General features: G+C 52.2%; 2 protein-coding genes across 2 annotated transcripts in view; one reads left to right on the forward strand and one right to left on the reverse strand.

The window, feature by feature from the left end:
• LOC135291930 (sodium/potassium-transporting ATPase subunit alpha-3-like) overlaps nt 1-4,497 on the forward strand; it is a 41,507-nt gene extending 37,010 nt beyond the window's left edge. Inside the window, 4 exon segments of the mRNA XM_064406175.1 lie at nt 530-660; nt 1,927-2,028; nt 3,098-3,189; nt 4,400-4,497. Coding sequence (XP_064262245.1) covers nt 530-660; nt 1,927-2,028; nt 3,098-3,189; nt 4,400-4,428 — 354 coding nt within the window. The 3' untranslated portion in view covers nt 4,429-4,497.
• Nucleotides 4,498-6,064: 1,567 nt separating this feature from the next.
• RABAC1 (Rab acceptor 1) lies at nt 6,065-14,073 on the reverse strand. The gene is given in 6 exon segments (XM_064406174.1): nt 6,065-7,096; nt 8,850-8,906; nt 8,909-8,950; nt 10,174-10,265; nt 12,348-12,545; nt 13,944-14,073. Coding segments are annotated over 6 exon segments (555 nt in total). The 5' UTR covers nt 14,021-14,073; the 3' UTR covers nt 6,065-7,007.
• Between the last annotated feature and the right edge of the window lie 5,386 nt (nt 14,074-19,459).

Below are 19,459 nucleotides of genomic sequence, written 5' to 3' on the forward strand. Positions count from 1 at the left end.
TTTTGAGCAATTTTGACCATTTTTGGGGGGGGTCGATAATTTTTTGGGGGGCATTTTGAGCAATTTTGATCATGTTTGGGACATATTTTAATTATTTTTGGGGATATCTTGATCATTTTTGGGGGGTGTTTTGAGCAATTTTGATCATTTTTTGGGGGGGGTTGATCATTTTTGGGGGGCATTTTGAGCAATTTTGATCATTTTTTGGGACATATTTCGATTATTTTGGGGGGATATTTTGATCATTTTTGGGGGGGGGTTGATAATTTTTAGAGGGCGTTTTGAGCAATTTTGATCATTTTTGGGACATATTTTGATTATTTTTGGGGGATATTTTGATCATTTTTGGGGATATCTTGATCATTTTTGGGGGGCGTTTTGAGCAATTTTGATCTTTTTTTGGGGGATATTTTGACCATTTTTTGGTCGTTTTTTATGCTTTTTCGTGGGGTTTTTTTTTGGGGGGGCCGATCCCGGGCTGGCTAATTTGGGGAGGGGTCTCTGACGGATCTCCCCCCGGCCCCCCCAGACGTACGAGCAGCGCAAGGTGGTGGAGTTCACGTGCCACACGGCGTTCTTCGTCAGCATCGTGGTGGTGCAGTGGGCCGACCTCATCATCTGCAAGACGCGACGCAACTCCGTCTTCCAGCAGGGCATGAAGTGAGGGGGGGCCCCAAATCCCGGGGGGGTCCCCAAATTCCTGGGGGGGTCCCAAAAATCCTGAGGGGGGTCCCCAAAATCCTGGGGGTGTCCCTGAATTTTTGGGGGAATCCCCGAATTTTTGGGAGTGTCCTCAAAAAAACCAGCATCCATAATCACTGGAGGTGGAGAGGGCTGGATTTGGGGAGGGGTCCTCAAAATTCTGGGGGGCCCAAAATCCCGGGGGGTCCCCAAATTCCTGAAGGGGGTCCCAAAAATCCCGAGGGGGTCCCTGAAATCCTGGGGGTGTCCCTGAATTTTTGGGAGCGTCCCCAAAAAAATGGGAGGGGTCCAAACTTGGGAGGGGACTGGATTTGGGGCGGGGTCCCAAAATTCCTGGGAGGGTCCCAAAATTCTGGGGGGGGTCCCAAAATTCCAGAGGGGGTCCCCAAAATCCTGAGAGGGACCCCAGGAAACAACGGAGTCCCCTGGAATTTTGGGGGATTTTTGGGGGAATTTTGGGGAAAATTTCTGGGAATTTTGTGAGAATTTTTTTGGGGAATTGAGGGGGGATTTTGGGGGGAATTTTTGAGGGATTTTGAAGAGAATTTAGAGGGATTTTGGGGAATTTTGGGGGATCCAACACACCTGTGTTTTTTTAGGAATAAATTCCTAATTTTGGGCTTTTCAGGGGCCAGATTTTGGGATGGATTCTCTGACTTTGGGGCGTTTTTTGTGGGTTTTTTTAGGAACAAAATCCTGATTTTGGGGCTTTTCGGGGCCCAGATTTTGGGGTGGATTTGGGGGTCCGCACTGATGCATTTTTGGGGTGTTTTCTGTGTTTATTAAGGAACAAAATCCTGATTTTGGGGCTTTTCGGGGCCCAGATTTTGGGGTGAATTCTCTCAGATTTGGGGGTTCCTGTGCGGGTTTTTTGGGGGGTTTCTGTTGATGATTTTTGTAGTGTTTTCTGTAATTTTTTTAGGAACAAAATCCTGATTTTGGGGCTTTTCGGGGCCCAGATTTTGGGGTGGATTTGGGGTTTCCCGCTGATGCATTTTTGGGGTGTTTTCTGTGTTTTTTTAGGAACAAAATCCTGATTTTCAGACTTTTCAGGGGCTGGATTTTGGGGTGGATTCTCTCAGATTTGGGGGTTCCTGTGCGGGTTTTTGGGGTGCTTTTTTTAGGAACAAAATCCTGATTTTGGGGCTTTTCGGGGCCCAGATTTTGGGGTGGATTTGGGGGTCCGCACTGATGCATTTTTGGGGTGTTTTCTGTGTTTTTTAGGAACAAAATCCTGATTTTCGGGCTCTTCGAGGAGACGGCGCTGGCCGCGTTCCTCTCCTACTGCCCGGGCATGGACGTGGCGCTGCGCATGTACCCCCTCAAGTGAGCCCCAAAACCGGGGGGACCCCAAAATTGGGGGGGTCCCCAAAATCCGGACACCGGGAGGGGGCGGGACCCATTTAAGGGGGGGAGATTTTGGGGCGTTTTGAGTGATTTTGGGGGGTTTTGGAGCATTTTTAAACATTTTTAGCATTTTTGAGGAGTTGTTTTGAGCAATTTTTGGGGGTTTTGAGAGATTTTTTGTGGGGTTTTGGTCATTTTTGGGGGTTTTGCACATTTTTTTGTATTTTGAGAGATTTTTGGGGGGATTTTTGACCATTTTTGGGACTTTTTGAGCATTTTGTGGGAGTTTTGAGCATTTTGTGGGGTTTTGACCATTTTTTTGGGGTTTGAGCATTTTCTTGGGGGTTTTCAGCATTTTTGGGGGATTTGAAGCATTTTTGAGGGGCTTTTGGACCTTTTTTGGGGTTTTGATCATTTCTGGGGGGGTTTTAACCATTCTTTTGGGTTATGAGTGATTTTTGTGGTTTTTGACCATTTTTTCAGGGTTTTGGTCTGATTTTTTTGGTGTCTTTGACCATATTTTGGGTGTTTTGACCATTTTTTGGGTTTTGACCATGTTTCAGGTGTTTTTTACAATTTCTTTTGGCTTTTGACCAATTTTTGGCCAGTTTTGCCCATTTCTTTAGGCTTTTGACCATTTGTTGGCCCGTTTTGACCATTTCTTTTGAGTTTTGACCATGTTCAGGGTGGTTTTTACAATTTTTTTGGCTTTTGACCAATTTTTGGCCAGTTTTGACCATTTTTGGCCAGTTTTGACCATTTCTTTTGTCTTTTGACCATTTTGCGGGTGGTTTTGACATTTTTGGGGGGTTTTGTGCTTTTTTGTGCATTTTTGACATTTTCCCCCCACATTTTCACCATTTTTGGGGTTGCTTAATGATTTTTTTAAGTTTTGAGCGATCTTCATGGTGTTTTTTACCTTTTATTTCATTTTTTGACCATTTTTTCGCCGTTTTCGACCATTTTTTTTTTATTTTTACCCATTTTCGGGGGCGGCGCCCCCCCCGCCCCCCCCCCACTGACGCCCCCTCCCCAAATTCGCCCCCAGGCCCAGCTGGTGGTTCTGCGCCTTCCCCTACTCCTTCCTCATCTTCGTCTACGATGAGATCCGCAAGCTCATCCTGCGCCGCAACCCCGGAGGTGCCGCCGCCTTTTGGGGCAAATTCCGGGGATTTTGGGGCATTTCCGGGATTTTGGGGGTTCAGGGAGTTCTGGGTGAGGGGGCTGGGATGGGATTTTGGGGGATTTGGGGGGGATTTTGAGGGAGTTTGGGATTTTTTTGTGAATTTTTTGGGGGGATTTGGGAGGGAATTTAGGAATTTTGGGGCAATTTCAGGGGATTTTGGGGCATTTCCGGGATTTTGGGGTTCCCGGGAGTTCTGGGGAGGGGGCTGGGATGGGGTTTTGGGGGAACTTTGGAGGATTTGGGGGGATTTTGGGGGAATTTGGGAATTTTTGGGGAATTCTTTTTTTTTATGTTGAGGGAATTTAGGAATTTTTGGGGGGATTTTGAGGGAATTTTGGGGCATTTTGGGGATTTTGGGGCATTTGAGTGGATTTTGAGGGAATTTGGGAATTTTTTTGTGAATTTTTGTGGATTTTGAGGGGAATTTGGGATTTTTCGTGAATTTTTGGGGGATTTTGAGGGAATTTGTGAATTTTTTGGGAATTTGGGGGGGGGATTTTGAGGGAATTTTTGGGGAAATTCAGGAATTTTTTGGGGCAGTTTCGGGGGATTTTGGGGTATTTATTCGGAGTGGATTTTGAGGGAATTTGGGTGGGAATTTGGAGGATTTTTGGGGGATTTCAAAGGAAATTTTGGCAGAATTTGGGGCAACTTCGGGGGGAATCATAGGAGGAATTTTTGGGGAAATTTGGGTTGATTTTGGGAGCATTTTTGGGGGAGTTTTTGGGGGGATTTTGTGTGGATTTTGGGGGAATTTTTGTGGGAATTTTGGGGAAAAGTTTGGGAGAATTTGTGGGGAATTCTGGGGGATTTTGGGAGGAATTTTGGGGAGATTTTGGGAAGAATTTAGGCGGAATTTTGGGGGATTTTGGGCAATTTGAGAGGGAATTTTGGGGGGATTTTGGAGGGAATTTTGGCAGAATTTGGGGCAACTTTGGGAGGAATTTTCGGGGAATTTTGGGGGGAACTTGGAAGGATTTTGGGGGATTTTGAGGGAATCTTGGGAGGAATTTTGGGGTGAAATTTGGGAGGAATTTTGGGGGAATTTTAGGGATTTTCAGGGAATTTTGGGGGGAGTTTTAGGGAGGGTTTCGGGGCAGATTTTGGGGTGAATTTCGTGCGTTTTGGTTCCACCCTCACCGTTCTCTCCACCTTTTTTTCCAGGCTGGGTGGAGAAGGAAACCTACTACTGACCCCCCCCCCAAAAAAAACCCCCAAGAGACCCCCCCAAAAAAACACGAGACCCCCCCCAAAATCCCCCCTTCCCCCCCCAAAGAAATCCCCTTTTTCCCCCCCAAAAATCCCCTTTTTTCCCCAAAAAAAATCCCCTTTTTTCCCCAAAATTTCCCTTTTTTCCCTCAAAAAAAAATCCCTTTTTCCCCCCTCCCCACCAAACCCCAAAAAAAGAAAAATTTGGGGAGGGGTCGAGGGGTGGGGGGGGCTCCTCGCCTTATGGGGGGGGGTCCCCAAAAGGCTCCAGGACCCCCCAAAAAAACCCCGGATTTTGGGGGGGGAGGGGTCGCACTGGGGACATTTTGGGGGGGGGTCTCCCCCTCCCCCCCCCCCCCACCCCGGTCGTGTCGTCGTGTGAAAATAAAAAAAAATGTAAAAACAAAAACAAAAAATGGGGGGAAATGGGGAAAAACGGGGGAAAAAAACGAAGAAAAACGAAGAAAAACGAAGAAAAAATGAAGAAAAAAAATGAAGAAAAAAGAAGAAAAAAATGAAAATAAAAATAAAAAATAAATTTATGGAATTCCCCCCCCCCCCCTTCCCCTCCCCCCGCGGGAAAAAATAAAAACAAAAAACGGGAAAAAAAAACCCAACAAAAAACGGGGGGAAAAAAGAAAAAAAAAAAAAAGGGAATTGAGCAAAAATAAAGCAGAAATCGGAGCCCGAGTGGATTTTGGGGGGAAAAAGGGGAAATTCGGGAATTTTTGGGGAATTATCTGGGAATTCGGGAATTTGGAATTTGGGGGGGAAAAGGGAAAAATTGGGGAAATATTTGGGATTTTGGGAATTTCGGGGGAAAAAGGGGGAATTTGAAATTGGGGGGGAAAGGGGGAAATTCGGGAATTATTTGGGATTTTGGGAATTTGGGGGGAAAAGGGGAAATTTGGGAATAATTCGGGAATTATTAGGGAGGGAAAAAAGGGGGAATTTGGGATTTTTTTGGGAATTGGGGAATTATTTGGAAATTCGGTATTTTTGGGGGAAAAAAGGGGGAATTTGGGAATGATTTGAGAGTTTTTTGGGAATTCGGGGAGGGGGAAAGGGGGAATTTGGGGGAAATTTGTGAATTTAGGGATTTGGGGGAGAAAAGGGGGAATTCGAGAATTTGGGAATTATTTGGAAATTTGGGGGCGTCCAAAAATCGGGACGGGAAAATTAAATTTTTTGGGGGGGGGGGGGGGCCTTAAAAATCCGGGAAAATTTGGGAAAATTTGGGGAGGGGTCCTAAAAATGGTGGGGGAGGGGTCAGGAATAATTTTGGGGTCAAACACACGAGTTTGGGGTCACGTGACTCCTTTATTCGGCTCGGGGGGGTCCCGGACCCCCAAATTGGGGGAGGGGGAGGGAGGGGGATTTTGGGGGGAATTTTGGGGATTTTGGGGTTCTGGCAGTTTGGGGGGTTTGGGTTATTTTATTTTTATTTTTGTTTTATTTTTGGGGTGACTTTAGGGGATTTGGGGGGAATTTTTGGGGGGATTTGGGGGATTTGGGGCTGATTATTTTGGGTTATTTTGGATCAACTTTGGGTTATTTTAGGGTGATTGTTTTGGGTTAATTTTTGGTTGTTTTGGGTTGATTTTGGGGTGATTATTTTGGGGTTATTTTGGGGTCAGTTTTGGGTTATTTTGGGCTAATTTGGCTTTGATTTCAGGGGATTTTGGGGTGATGATTTTGGGTTATTTTGGGTTGATTTTGGGTTAATTTGGAGTGATTATTTTGGGGTGATTTCAGGGGGTTTTGGGCTGATTATTTTGGGTTATTTTGGGCTAATTTAGGGTAATTGTTTTGGGTTAATTTTGGGTTATTTTGGGTTAATTTGGGGTGATGATTTTGGGTGAATTTTGGGCTGATTTTGGGCTGATTTCAGGGGATTTGGGGCTGATTATTTTGGGATGATTTTGGGTTGATTTTGGGTGATGTTTGAGGCAATTTTGGGGTGATTTCAGGGGATTTTGGGCTGATTTTGGGGTGATGATTTTGGGTTAATTTGGGGTGATGGTTTTGGGCTGATTTCAGGGGATTTTGGGGTGATTTTGGGGGGATTCTTTTGGGTTACTTTGGGGTGATGATTTTGGAGTGATTTTGGGTTATTTTGGGATATTTTGGGGGGGTCACACGGGCTCCATCTGCAGCTCGGGGATTTGGGTTATTTTGGGTTAATTTTGGGCTGATTCTGGGGTGATTTCAGGGGATTTTGGGGGTGATTTTGGGGGTGATTATTTTGGGTTATTTTGGGGCGGTGATTTTGGGGTGATTTCAGGGGATTTCGGGTTGTTTCGGGGGGTCACAGGCTCCATCTGCAGCTCGGGGATTTTTGGGGTGATTATTTTGGGTTATTTTGGGTTATTTTGGGCTGATTTCAGGGGATTTTGCGGTGATTTCAGGGGATTTGGGGGTGGTGATTTGGGGTGATTTTGGGGCGGTGATTTTGGGGTGATTTCAGGGGATTTTGGGGTGATTTCAGGGGATTTGGGGGTGGTGATTTGGGGTTATTTTGGGGCGGTGATTTTGGGGTGATTTCAGGGGATTTTGGGGGGGGTCACACGGGCTCCATCTGCAGCTCGGGGCTCTCGGGGGGGTCCAGCTGCCGGAACGCCGCGTGGGACCCCAAAAACACCAGGGCGGCTCCTGGGGGGGGGGAAGGGGGGGTCAGGGGGGACCCCGAGACCGGGACCCCCCCCCCAAAAAATCACCCCGAGACCGGGACCCCCCAAAACCCCCCAAAACCCCCCCAAAAACCGGGACCCCCCAAAAACCCCCCAAACCCTCCCAAAAACCGGGATCCCGCCCCAAACCCCTCCCAAAAACCCCCCGAGACCGGGACCCCCCCAAAAAAACCCCCAAAACCGGGACCTCCCCCCAAAAACCCCCCAAAACCGGGACCCCCCCGCCCCCCAAAAAAATCCCCAAAACCGGGACAACCCAAAACCCCAAAAAACACCCCCAAAAACCCCCCCAAAAACCCCCCCAAACCAAGACCCCCTCCCCAAAAACACCCCCAAAACCAGGACCCCCCCCAAAATCCTCCAGAGACCCCCCCAAAATCGAGACCCCCCCCCAAAAAAACCCCAAAACCCCCCCAAATCCCCCCAAAACTCCTCCAAACCGAGACCCCCGCCCCAAAAACCCCCCGAGACCGGGACCCCCCCCAAAACCCCAAAAAAAAACCCCAAAACCCCCCCAAAAACCAGGACCCCACCCCAAAACTCCCCCCGAGATCCCCCCAAAATCGAGACCCCCCCCCAAAAACACCAGGGGGATTTTTTTGGGGGAGGGTCCTGCAAGATTTTGGGGTGTCCCGGGGGATTTTTGGGATCGGGGTTTTTTGGGGTGAATTTTGGGGTTTTTTGGGTCGGGGTGTTTATTTTGGGTCGGGATTTTTTTGGGGTGAATTCTGGGGTTTTTTTGGGGTCGGGTTTTTTTTGGTTCGGGATTTTTTTTAGGTGAATTTTGGAGTTTTTGGGGTCAGGGTGTTTATTTTGGGGTCAGGATTTTTTTGGGGTGAATTCTGGAGTTTTTTGGGATCTGGGGTTTTTTTGGGGGGTCGGTCAGGATTTTTTCTGGGGGAGTTTTAGGGTTTTTTGGGGTCGGGATTTTTTTTGGGGTGAATGTTGGATGTTTTGGGGTCAGGTTTTTTTTGGGTCGGGGTTTTTTTTTGAGGTGAATTTTGGGGTTTTCGGGTTCGGGATTTTTTGGGGTGAATTCTGGGGTTTTTTGGGGTCTGGGTTCTTTTGCAGGGTTTTTTTTGGGTCAGGATTTTTTGGGGTGAATTCTGGGGTTTTTTGGGGTCTGTTTTTTTTTGCAGGGTTTTTTTCGGGTCCGGGTTTTTTTTTGGGGTGAATTCTGGTGATTTCGGGGTCAGGCTATTTTTTGGGGGGGGGTCCCGGGGGTCGGGATTCTTTGGGGGCAGTTTTTTGGGGTGGGGATTTTTCTGGGGGAGTTTTGGGTTTTTTTTTTGGGGGTGAATTCTGGGCTTTTCAGGGCCGGGTTTTTTTTTGGGGTGAATTCTGGGGATTTCGGGGTCAGGCTATTTTTTTGGGGGGGGTCCGGGGGTCGGGATTTTTTGGGGGCAGTTTTTTAGGGTGCGGATTTTTCTGGGGGGAGTTTTGGGGTTTTTTTTTGGGGTGAATTCTGGGCTTTTCAGGGCCGGGTTTTTTTTGGGGTGAATTCTGGGGATTTTGGGGCCGGGTATTTTTTGGGGGGGTCCCGGGGGTCGGGATTTTTTGGGGGCAGTTTTTTGGGGTGGGGATTTTTCTGGGGGAGTTTTGGGGTTTTTTTTTGGGATGAATTCTGGGCTTTTCGGGGCCGGGTTTTTTTTGGGGTGAATTCTGGGGATTTTGGGTCCGGGTATTTTTTTGGGGGGGGGTCCCGGGGGTCTCACCCAGCACCCAGAAGACCGCGGCCCCCGCCCCCGCCAGCCAGAACAGCGGCAGCGAGACCCCCCGGCCACGCCCAGCTGGTGGGCGGGGCTCAGCTCGCGACCTGCGGAGAAACCAGTACGGACCAGTATAGACCAGTACACACCAGTACGGACCAGTATAGACCAGTACAGACCAGTATGGACCGGTATGGACCAGTACGGACCGGTATGGACCAGTAAAAACCAGTATGGACCAGTATAAACCAGTATGGACCGGTATGGACTGGTATGGACCAGTACAGACCAGTATTGACCAGTATAAACCGGTACGGACCAGTATAAACCAGTACAGACCAGTATGGACCAGTATGCACTGATATAAACCAGTATGGACCAGTAAAAACCAGAAAAAAATAGTAAAAACCAGTATGGACCAGTACGGATCAGTATAAACCAGTATGGGCCAGTATGGACCAGTATGGACCAGTATGGACCAGTATGGACCAGTATGGACCGATATAAGCCAGAATAAACCAGTATGAACCAGTACGGGCCAATAAAAACAAAACAAAACAAAAAAAACCCAGTAAAAACCAGTATGGACCAGTAAAAACCAGAAAAACCCAGTATAAACCAGTACAGACCAACAAAAACCAGTATGGACCGGTACAAACCAGTGCAGGTCAGTAAAAACCAGAAAAACCCAGTAAAAACCAGTATGGACCAGTTCCTTCCCCGTCCCCTCTCCCAATTCCCTCCCAGTCCCTCCCAGTTTGATCCCAGTCCCTCCCAGTCCATCCCAGTTTGATCCAGTCCATCCCAGTCCCTCCCAGTTTGATCCCAGTCCCTCCCAGTTTGATCCCAGCCCCTCCCAGCCCCTCCCAGTCCCTCCCAGTTTGATCCCAGTCCATCCCAGTCCCTCCCAGTTTGATCTCAGTCCCTCCCAGTTTGATCCCAGTCCATCCCAGTTTGATCCCAGCCCCTCCCAGCCCCTCCCAGCCCCTCCCAGTTTGATCCCAGTCCATCCCAGTCCCTCCCAGTTTGATCCCAGTCCCTCCCAGTTTGATCCCAGCCCCTCCCAGTCCCTCCCAGTCCCTCCCAGTCCCTCCCAGTTTGATCCCAGTCCATCCCAGTTTGATCCCAGTCCATCCCACTCCCTCCCAGTTTGATCCCAGTCCATCCCAGTCCCTCCCAGTCCCTCTCAGTTTGATCCCAGCCCCTCCCAGTTTGATCCCAGCCCCTCCCACTACAAACCAGTACAAACCAGTTTGATCCCAGTCCCTCCCAGTTTGATCCCAGCCCCTCCCAGTACAAACCAGTACAAACCAGTATAAACCAGTCTCACCCAGCAGCACCAGCGGCGCCTCCCGGGTCCGGACGGCGACGACGGCGGCGACGAAAACGGCGAGAGCGACCAGGAGCAGGGGAGAGGTGGCCCTGGGGAACTGGGGGTGACTGGGAGCACTGGTTTATACTGGGAGGGACTGGGAGGGACTGGGAGAGGTGGCCCTGGGGAACTGGGGGTGACTGGGAGCACTGGTTTATACTGGGAGGGACTGGGAGAGGTGGCCCTGGGGAACTGGGGGTGACTGGGAGCACTGGGAGGGACTGGGAGGGACTGGTTTATACTGGGAGGGACTGGGAGAGGTGGCCCTGGGGAACTGGGGGTGACTGGGAGCACTGGTTTATACTGGGAGGGACTGGGAGGGACTGGGAGAGGTGGCCCTGGGGAACTGGGGGTGACTGGGAGCACTGGGAGGGACTGGGAGCACTGGTTTATACTGGGAGGGACTGGGAGAGGTGGCCCTGGGGAACTGGGGGTGACTGGGAGCACTGGTTTATACTGGGAGGGACTGGGAGAGGTGGCCCTGGGGAACTGGGGGTGACTGGGAGCACTGGGAGGGACTGGGAGCACTGGTTTATACTGGGAGGGACTGGGAGAGGTGGCCCTGGGGAACTGGGGGTGACTGGGAGCACTGGTTTATACTGGGAGGGACTGGGAGAGGTGGCCCTGGGGAACTGGGGGTGACTGGGAGCACTGGTTTATACTGGGAGGGACTGGGAGGGACTGGGAGAGTTGGCCCTGGGGAACTGGGGGTGACTGGGAGCACTGGGAGGGACTGGTTTATACTGGGAGAGGTGGCCCTGGGGAACTGGGAGTGACTGGGAGCCACTGGGAGTACTGGGAGAGGTGGCCCTGGGGAACTGGGGGTGACTGGGAGCACTGGGAGACACTGGTTTATACTGGGACGGGACTGGGGGGGGGGGACTGGGATAAACTGGGAGGGACTGGGAGGGACTGGTTTATACTGGGAGGGACTGGGAGCGGATTGGGGGGGCACTGGGAGGGACTGGGAGGGACTGGGAGCGACTGGGAGGGACTGGGAGTCACTGGTTTATATTGGGAGGGGATTGGAAGGAGACTGGTTTATACTGGGAGGGACTGGGAGGGACTGGGTTATACTGGGAGGGACTGGGATGGACTGGGATGGACTGGTTTATACTGGGATCAAACTGGGAGTGACTGGGGGGGACTGGTTTATACTGGGAGGGACTGGGGTGAACTGGGATCCCCCGCCCGCCCCCAGTTCAGGCCGAGGAGCAGAAAAATCCCAAAAGCGGCTGGAAATGCCCCAAAAACGGCCCCAAATCCCCAAAAACGGCCCCAAAGCCACCCAAAATCCCCAAAAAATGCCATAAAATGATGCAAAAATCACCAAAAACCCCAAAAAATGCAATAAAATCCCCTAAAACGCCATAAAATCACCCAAAATGCCCCAAATTTCCCCGAAACGGCCCCAAATCTCACAGGCAGTAGGTGACGAGCCCCAGGAACAGCAGCAGGGAATTGGTGTGGAATAACACCCCAAAAATCCCCCCAAAAATCCCCAAAAATCACCAAAAATCACCAAAAAATGCCATAAAATCCTCCAAAAATCGCTGAAAATCCCCAAAAATCCCCAAAATGTCCCAAATTTCCCCGAAATGGCCCCAAATCTCACAGGCAGTAGGTGACGAGCCCCGGGAACAGCAGCAGGGAATTGGTGTGGAATAACACCCCAAAAATCCTCCAAAAATCCCCAAAAATCACCAAAAAATGCCATAAAATCACTCAAAATCCCCAAAAATCCCCAAAATGTCCCAAATTTCCCCGAAATGGCCCCAAATCTCACAGGCAGTAGGTGACGAGCCCCAGGAACAGCAGCAGGTAGTTGGTCTTGACAACACCCCAAGAATTCCCCCCAAAAAACCCCAAAAAATCCCAAAAAATGCAATAAAATCCCCTAAAACGCCATAAAATCACCCGAAATGCCCCAAAACCCCCCGAAACGGCCCCAAATCTCACAGGCAGTAGGTGACGAGCCCCAGGAACAGCAGCAGGGAATTGGTGTGCAATAACACCCCAAAAATTCCCCCAAAAAACCCCAAAAAATAAAAAAAAATGCAATAAAATCCCTTAAAACGCCATAAAATCACCCGAAATGTCCCAAATTTCCCCGAAATGGCCCCAAATCTCACAGGCAGTAGGTGACGAGCCCCAGGAACAGCAGCAGGTAGTTGCTCTGGAACCTCTCGGCGTTGTGCCCCAGGCGCCGGCAGAGCTCCCCCAAATCCCGGGGGACCCCGAAACGCCGCTGGTCCAGGAACGCCCCCCAGGGCCGGAGCCCCGCCCGCCGCGCCTCCAGCCAGCGCCACGCCCACCGGGGCGGGGCCAGCCTGGGGGAACGCCCACAAAAAAACATGAACCCCAAAAACCCCAAAAACCACCCCAAAAAACACCCAGACCCAAAAAACCCAAATCCACCCCAAAATCCACCCCAAAATCTGCCCACAGTGACAGCCACGCCCACCGAGGCGGGGCCAGCCTGGGGAACGCCCACAAAAAAACATGAACCCCAAAAATCCCAAAAACCACCCCAAAAACCCCAAAAAACACCCCAAAAACCACCCAAAACCAACCCAGAGCCCAAAACCCCAATAGAATCTGAAAATCTGAAATCCACCCCAAAATCCACCCCCAAAATCTGCCCACGGCCACAGCCACGCCCACCGGGGCGGGGCCAGCCTGGGGGAACGCCCACAAAAAATCCTGAACCCCCAAAAAACCCCAAAAATCACCCCAAAAAACCACCCAAAAACCAACCAGACCCCAAAACCCCAAATCCACCCCAAAATCTGCCCCAAAATCTACCCCCAAATGGTCTCCAGCCAGCGCCACGCCCACCGGGGCGGGGCCAGCCTGGGGAACGCCCACAAAAAAACATGAACCCCAAAAATCCCAAAAACCACCCCCAAAAAAACACCCAGACCCAAAAAACCCAAATCCCCCCCAAAATCCAACCCAAAATCAAACCCAAATCCTGCCCCAAAATCTGCCCACGGCCACAGCCACGCCCACCGGGGCGGGGCCAGCCTGGGGGAACGCCCACAAAAAATCCTGAACCCCAAAAACCCCCAAAAAACACCCCAAAAAAACACCCAGACCACAAAACCACCAAATCCCCCCAAAATCCCCCCTAGACCCCCCAAAAAAAATTCCCCAAATTTTTGCCCAAATCCCCCCGAAATTTCCCCAATTCTCCCCCAAAACTCCCCCTGAATTCCCCCCCAGACCCCCCAAAATCCCCCCGAATCCCCCCAAATTTCCCCCAAATTCCCCCAAATCCACCCAAAATCCCCCCAGATCCCCCACATTTCCCAAAATCCCCCCAGATTTCCCCAAATTTCCCCTAAATCCCCCCAAATTTCCCCCAAATTCCCCAAAATCCCCCCCTAAATCCACCCCAAATCCACCCAAAATTCCCCAAATTCCCCCCAAATCCCCCAGAAATTCTCCCAAATTTCCCCCAAATCCCCCCAATTTTCCTCGAATTCCCCAAATCCCCCCCAAATTCCCCCAAATCCCCCCCAAATCCCCCCAAAATCCACCCAAATTCCCCCAAATTCCCCCAAAATCCCCCTAAATCCACCCCAAATCCACCCAAAATTCCCCCAATTTCCCCCAAATTCCCCAAATCCCCCCAAATTACCCAAATCCCCCCAAATTCCTCCAAATTTCCAGCAAACCCCCCAAATTTTCCCGAAATCCCCCGAATTCGCCCCAAACCCCCTCACCTGCCCAGCCCCCCCCGGGGGTCGCTCTCGGGGGTCGCGGGGGGGGTCCTGGGGGGGGGGCGGGGGGCCTCCGCCATGGGGGGTCCTGGGGGGGCCTGGGCGAGAATTTGGGGGGAATTTGGGGGATTTGGGGAAAATCTGGGGAATTTTGGGAAAATTAGAGGAATTTGGGAGAAATTTGGGGGGATTTGGGGAAAACTTGGGGGAAAATTTGGGAATTTGGGGGGATTTGGGGAAGTTTGGGGGAAATTTTGGGGGCGTGGCAGGAAATTTAGAGGATTTGGGGGAGATTTTTGGGGTCATTTCATGACATTTGGGGTAATTACGGGATTTTTTTGGTAATTTCGGGGATTTTGGGGTCGTTTCGGGGATTTGGGGATAATTTCGGGATTTTTGGGGTCGCTTCAGGGTTTTTGGGGGTCCCGGAAGGATTTTTGGGTCTATTTCGGGATTTTTTTTTGGGGTAATTTCCGTGATTTTGGGGTAATTTCGGGGTTTTTTGGGGTTCCCAGAAGGATTTTTGGGGTTATTTCGGGAATTTTGGGTAATTTCGGCGATTTTGGGTCCCCGGGGGTGCTTTTGGGGCTATTTCAGGATTTTTAGGGTCTCGGAAGGATTTTTGGGCACCCGGGGGGGATTTTTGGGGTGATTTCGGTGATTTTGGGTTCCCAGAAGGATTTTTGGGGGCCATTTCGGGATTTTTGGGATCATTTCAGGGATTTTTGCGTCCCGGGGGGGTTTTGGGGGTAATTTCGGGAATTTTTGGGGTAATTTCGGGATATTTTTGGTCATTTCGGGGATTCCGGGTTCCCAGGAGGATTTTTTGGGGGCAATTTCGGCGTTTTTGGGTCATTTCAGGATTTTCGGGGCCATTTCGGTGTTTTTGGGGTCCCGGGAGGACTTTTCGGGTAATTCCCCTGATTTTGGGTTCCCGGGGTGGATTTTTGGGGCCATTTCGGTGATTTCGGGTTCCCGGGAAGGGTTTTTTTTGGGGCAGTTTCGGGGTTTTGGGGCAGTTCCGGGGTTTTTGGGGCCATTCCGGGGTTTTTTTAGGCCGTTTCGGGGTTTTTGGGGGTCCCGGGGGCTCTCGGGGGTCTCGGGGGGGGGTGGGGAGGGGTCCCCCCGCCCCCGTTTCCATGGAAACCGCGCCCCCCCCTCACCTGGGGCCGGAACCGCGGGAACGCGTGGCGGGGGGCGGGGCCGGCGGGAGCGGTGACGTCATGGTGGGCGGGGCCTTGGAGGGCCGAGCCTTTCCCTTATATGGCTCAGGGGGCGGGGCTTTGGGCTTATATGGGATCGCGCGGGGTTAGGGGCGGGGCTATCGCCTTATACAGCGCTGGGGGCGTGGTCATTGCCATATCTGGCTTTAGGGGCGGGGTTATAAGCTTTATATACCACCGGGGGCGTGGCTATCGCCATATATGGCTTTAGGGGCGGGGTTTATGGCCTAATATGGCTGTGGGCGTGGTTTAGAGAGCAATTTGTGAATTTTAATAGGGTGGGCGTGGTTAAATGAGCAGTGTGTGCGCATTGGGGGGCGTGGCTAAGCCTTATATAGCCACGGGGGGCTGTTGTGGGCGGGGCTATGACCTTATGTGGAGGTGGGCGGGGTCGAGGGGAAGTTCGGGAGTTTTGGGGGAGAAAAAGGGAATTTTGGGGATGAAAAGGGGATTTTTGGGGAAAAAGGGGATTTTTTGGGGGTCGAAAAAGGGATTTTGGGGAAAAAAGGGAATTTTGGGGCAGAAATGGGGGATTTTTGGGGGAAAAGGGGAATTTTTTTTGGAAAAAAAGGTATTTTTGGGGGAGAAAATGGGAATTTTGGGGCAGAAAACGGATTTTTGAGGCAGAAAAGGGATTTTTGGGAGAAAAGAGGATTTTTCCTGAGAAAAAGGGATTTTTGGGGCAGAAAATGGAATTTTGGGGAAGAAAAGGGGATTTCTGGAGAAAAAAAGGGATTCTTGGGGCAGAAAAAGGGAATTCTGGGGAAAACCGGGATTTTTGGGGTAGAAAAAGGGAATTTTGGGGATAAATAGGGGATTTGGGGTAGAAAAAGGGAATTTTGGGGATAAATAGGGGATTTGGGGTCAGAAATGGGGAATGCTGGGGTAGAAATTGGGATTTTTGGGGAACAAATGGGATTTTTGGGACAGAAAAGGGGATTTTGGGGAAAAAAGGGATTTTGGGGAGGAAAAGGGGATTTTTTGAAAGCAAAAAAGCGTTTTTTTGGGGAAGGAAAGGGCACTTTGAGGGGGAAAAGGGCAATTTTAGTTAAAAAGGGCCGTTCTGGAGGGGAAAATGGCATTTTTGGGGAAAATCAGGGGGTTTTGGGGGCAAAACGTCATTGAGGGTGAAGAAAAGGGTAAAATTCGAGGTGAAATTATGAATTTTTTGGGGGGAAAAGGGAATTTTTTTAGGAAAAAAAAGGGCCTGGTTTGGGAAAATTGGAGGATTTTGGGTGGATTAAAGGGAATTTTGGGGTTAAAGGTTAAAATTTGAGGTGATCTTTTTTTTTTATAGAAAAAAGAGAATTTTTTAGGTTATAAAGGGCCTGGTTTGAGGAGAGTGAGGGATTTTGGGTGGATTAAATGGAATTTGGGGATTTTTGAAGTTAAAGTTTAAAATCTGAGGCCAAATTATCATTTTCTAGGGGGAAAAAAATTGAATTTTTAGGAAAAAAAAGGGCCTTGTTTGGGGACGACGGAGCATTTTGGCATTTCAGGGTTAAAGGTTAAAATCTGAGGTAAAATTATCTTTTTCTGTGGGAAAAAAGTGAATTTTTTAAGGGAAAAACCGTCTGTTTTGAGGGAAATGGAAGGTTTTGGGTGGATTAAAGGGAATTTGGGGATTTTTAGGGTTAAAGGTTAAAATTCGAGGTGAAACTAATTTTTTTTGGGGGGGAAAGGGGAAATTTTTAGGGAAAAAAGGGCCTGGTTTGGGGAAATTGGAGGATTTTGGGTGGATTAAAGGGAATTTTGGGGGTTTGGGGTTTTGGGGATTTTTGGGGGGATTTTGGGGATTTTTTTTGGGATTTTTTGGGGGAGTTTTTGGGGGTTTTTGGGTCTGGGGGTTCCTGCGGGCCGCTCGTCCGCCAGGGGGCAGCACCTGCCCGCGCCATCAGCCCCTCCCCCCCAATTCCCGACGCCCCCTCCCCAAATTTCAGCCCCCTCCCCAAATTTCAGCCCCCCATTTTCCCAGCCCCCTCCCCAATTCCCGACGCCCCCTCCCCAATTTCTGATCCCCCCCAATTCCCCGACGCCCCCCCTCCCCCAGTTTCAGCCCCCTCCCCAAATTCCAGCCCCCCAACATTCCCGCCGCCCCCTCCCCAATTCCAGAGCCCCCCCCAATTCCCGACGCCCCCCTCCCCAAATTTCAGCCCCCTCCCCAATTCCAGACCCCCCCCAATTCCCGACGCCCCCTCCCCAAATTTCATCCCCCTCCCCAATTTCCCAACCCCCCCAATTTCAGCCCCCTCCCCAATATCCGCCACCCCTCCCCAATTTCCCACCCCCCCCAATTCCCGACGCCCCCTCCCCAAATTTCCGACCCCCCTCCCCAATTTCCCATTCCCCCAATATCTGACGCCCCCTCCCCAATTTCCCACCCCCCCAATTCCCAACGCCCCCTCCCCAAATTTCAGCCCCCTCCCCAATTTCCCATTCCCCCAATTTCTGACACCCCCTCCCCAATTTCTGACGCCCCCTCCCCAATTTCCCGCCCCCCCCATTTTTCCAGCCCCCTCCCCAATTCCCGCCGCCCCCTCCCCGCGCGCGCCGAATGCAAATTCCCGCCGCCCCCCTCCCCAATTCCCGCCGCCCCCCCTCCCCAATTCCCGCCGCCCCCGCCGCCGCTCCGCTCGCAAATGGGCCCGAACTAATTAACTCAAGTGTTAATTAACGCGCGCGCCGCCGCCATCCATCTTCGGGGGGGGGGGGGGAATTGGGGGGGGCGTGGGAGGGTGGGGGGGGGGGTTTGGGGGGTCCCGGGGCCGATTTTGGGGGGCTCAGACCCCGATTTGGGGGGTCCCGGAGTTGATTTTGGGGGTCCCTGCCCAAATTTGGGGGTCCCTGCCTCAATTTGGGGGTCCCCGGGCTGATTTTTGGGGTCCTGGGGGTTGGTTTGGGGGTCTCTGACCCAATTTGGGGGTCCCGAGGCTGGTTTTTGGGGGTCCCTGCCCCAATTTGGGGGTCCCGGGGCTGATTTTTGGGGTTCCGGGATTGGTTTGGGGGTCCTTAACCCAATTTGGGGGTCTCTGGTTCGGTTTGGTGGTCTCTGCCCCGATTTGGGGGTCCCGGAGTTGATTTTGGGGGGTCCCTGCCCAAATTTGGGGGTCCCTGCCCCAATTTGGGGGGTCCGGGGCTGATTTTGGGGGTCCTGGGGGTTGGTTTGGGGGTCCCGAGGCTGGTTTTGGGTGTGTCCCTGCCCAAATTTGGGGGTCCCGGGATTGGTTTGGGGGGTCCTTAACCCAATTTGGGGGTTCCTGCCCCAAATTTGGGGGTCCCGGGGCTGATTTTGGGGGGTCCCTGCCCCAATTTGGGGGTCTCTGGTTTGGTTTGGTGGTCTCTGACCCAATTTGGGGGTCCGGAGTTGATTTTGGGGGTCTCTGCCCCAATTTGGGGGTCCGGGCCGATTTTGGGGGGCTCAGACCCCAATTTGGGGGTCCCGGGGCCGATTTTGGGGGGTCCTGGGGTTGGTTTGGGGGTCTCTGCCCCCAATTTGGGGGTCCCGGGGTTGCTTCGGGGGTCCCGTTCCCCATTTCGGGGGTCCTTGGGGGTCCCTGGGGGTCTTTGGGGGTCCCTTGGGGGGGGTTTTGGGGGGGTTTTCCCCCCAATCCCGGGGGTCTCACTTGGCCCCCACCCCCAGGTTCCCCCCAGCCGCCCCCAGACCCAATTTCCCTTTCCCCCCAGCCCCCCCCAGCCCCTCGCCGCCCCCAGCCCCAATTTCCCCCCAGCCCCACGTGCCCCCAGCCCCTCCCCACTCCTAGTGCCCCCTCCATTGCCCCCAGACCCAATTTCCCCTTTTCCCCACGCCCGCCCCCAGACCCAATTTCCCCCCCCGTCCCCCCAGCCCCCCCGCGCCCCAGACCCAATTCCCCCATCCCCAGCCCTCCCAGCCCCTCCCCAATCCCCCAGCCCCCCCCGCCGCCCCCAGCCCCCATTTCCCTTTCCCCCCCTCACCCCCAGCCCCCCCAGCCCCACCAGCCGCCCCCAGACCCAATTTCCCAGGCCCCCAGCCCCACCAGCCGCCCCCAGACCCAATTTCCCAGGCCCCCAGCCCCACCCAGCCGCCCCCAGCCCCAATTTTCCCCGTTCCCCCACCCTCAGGCGCCCCCCGGTCCTGCCGCCCCCCCCCGCCGCCCCCAGCCCCAATTTCCCTTTCCCCCCCTCACCCCCAGCCCCCCCAGCCCCCCGCGCCCCCAGACCCAATTTCCCCACCCCCCCCGAGCCCCCCCGCGCCCCCCGCCGCCCCCCATCCATCACCCGCTGACAGCTCCGGCGGCGGCGAATTAGCACCTAAAT

Source organism: Passer domesticus, unplaced genomic scaffold (assembly GCF_036417665.1).
Source record: "Passer domesticus isolate bPasDom1 unplaced genomic scaffold, bPasDom1.hap1 HAP1_SCAFFOLD_150, whole genome shotgun sequence".
NCBI lineage: Eukaryota > Metazoa > Chordata > Aves > Passeriformes > Passeridae > Passer > Passer domesticus.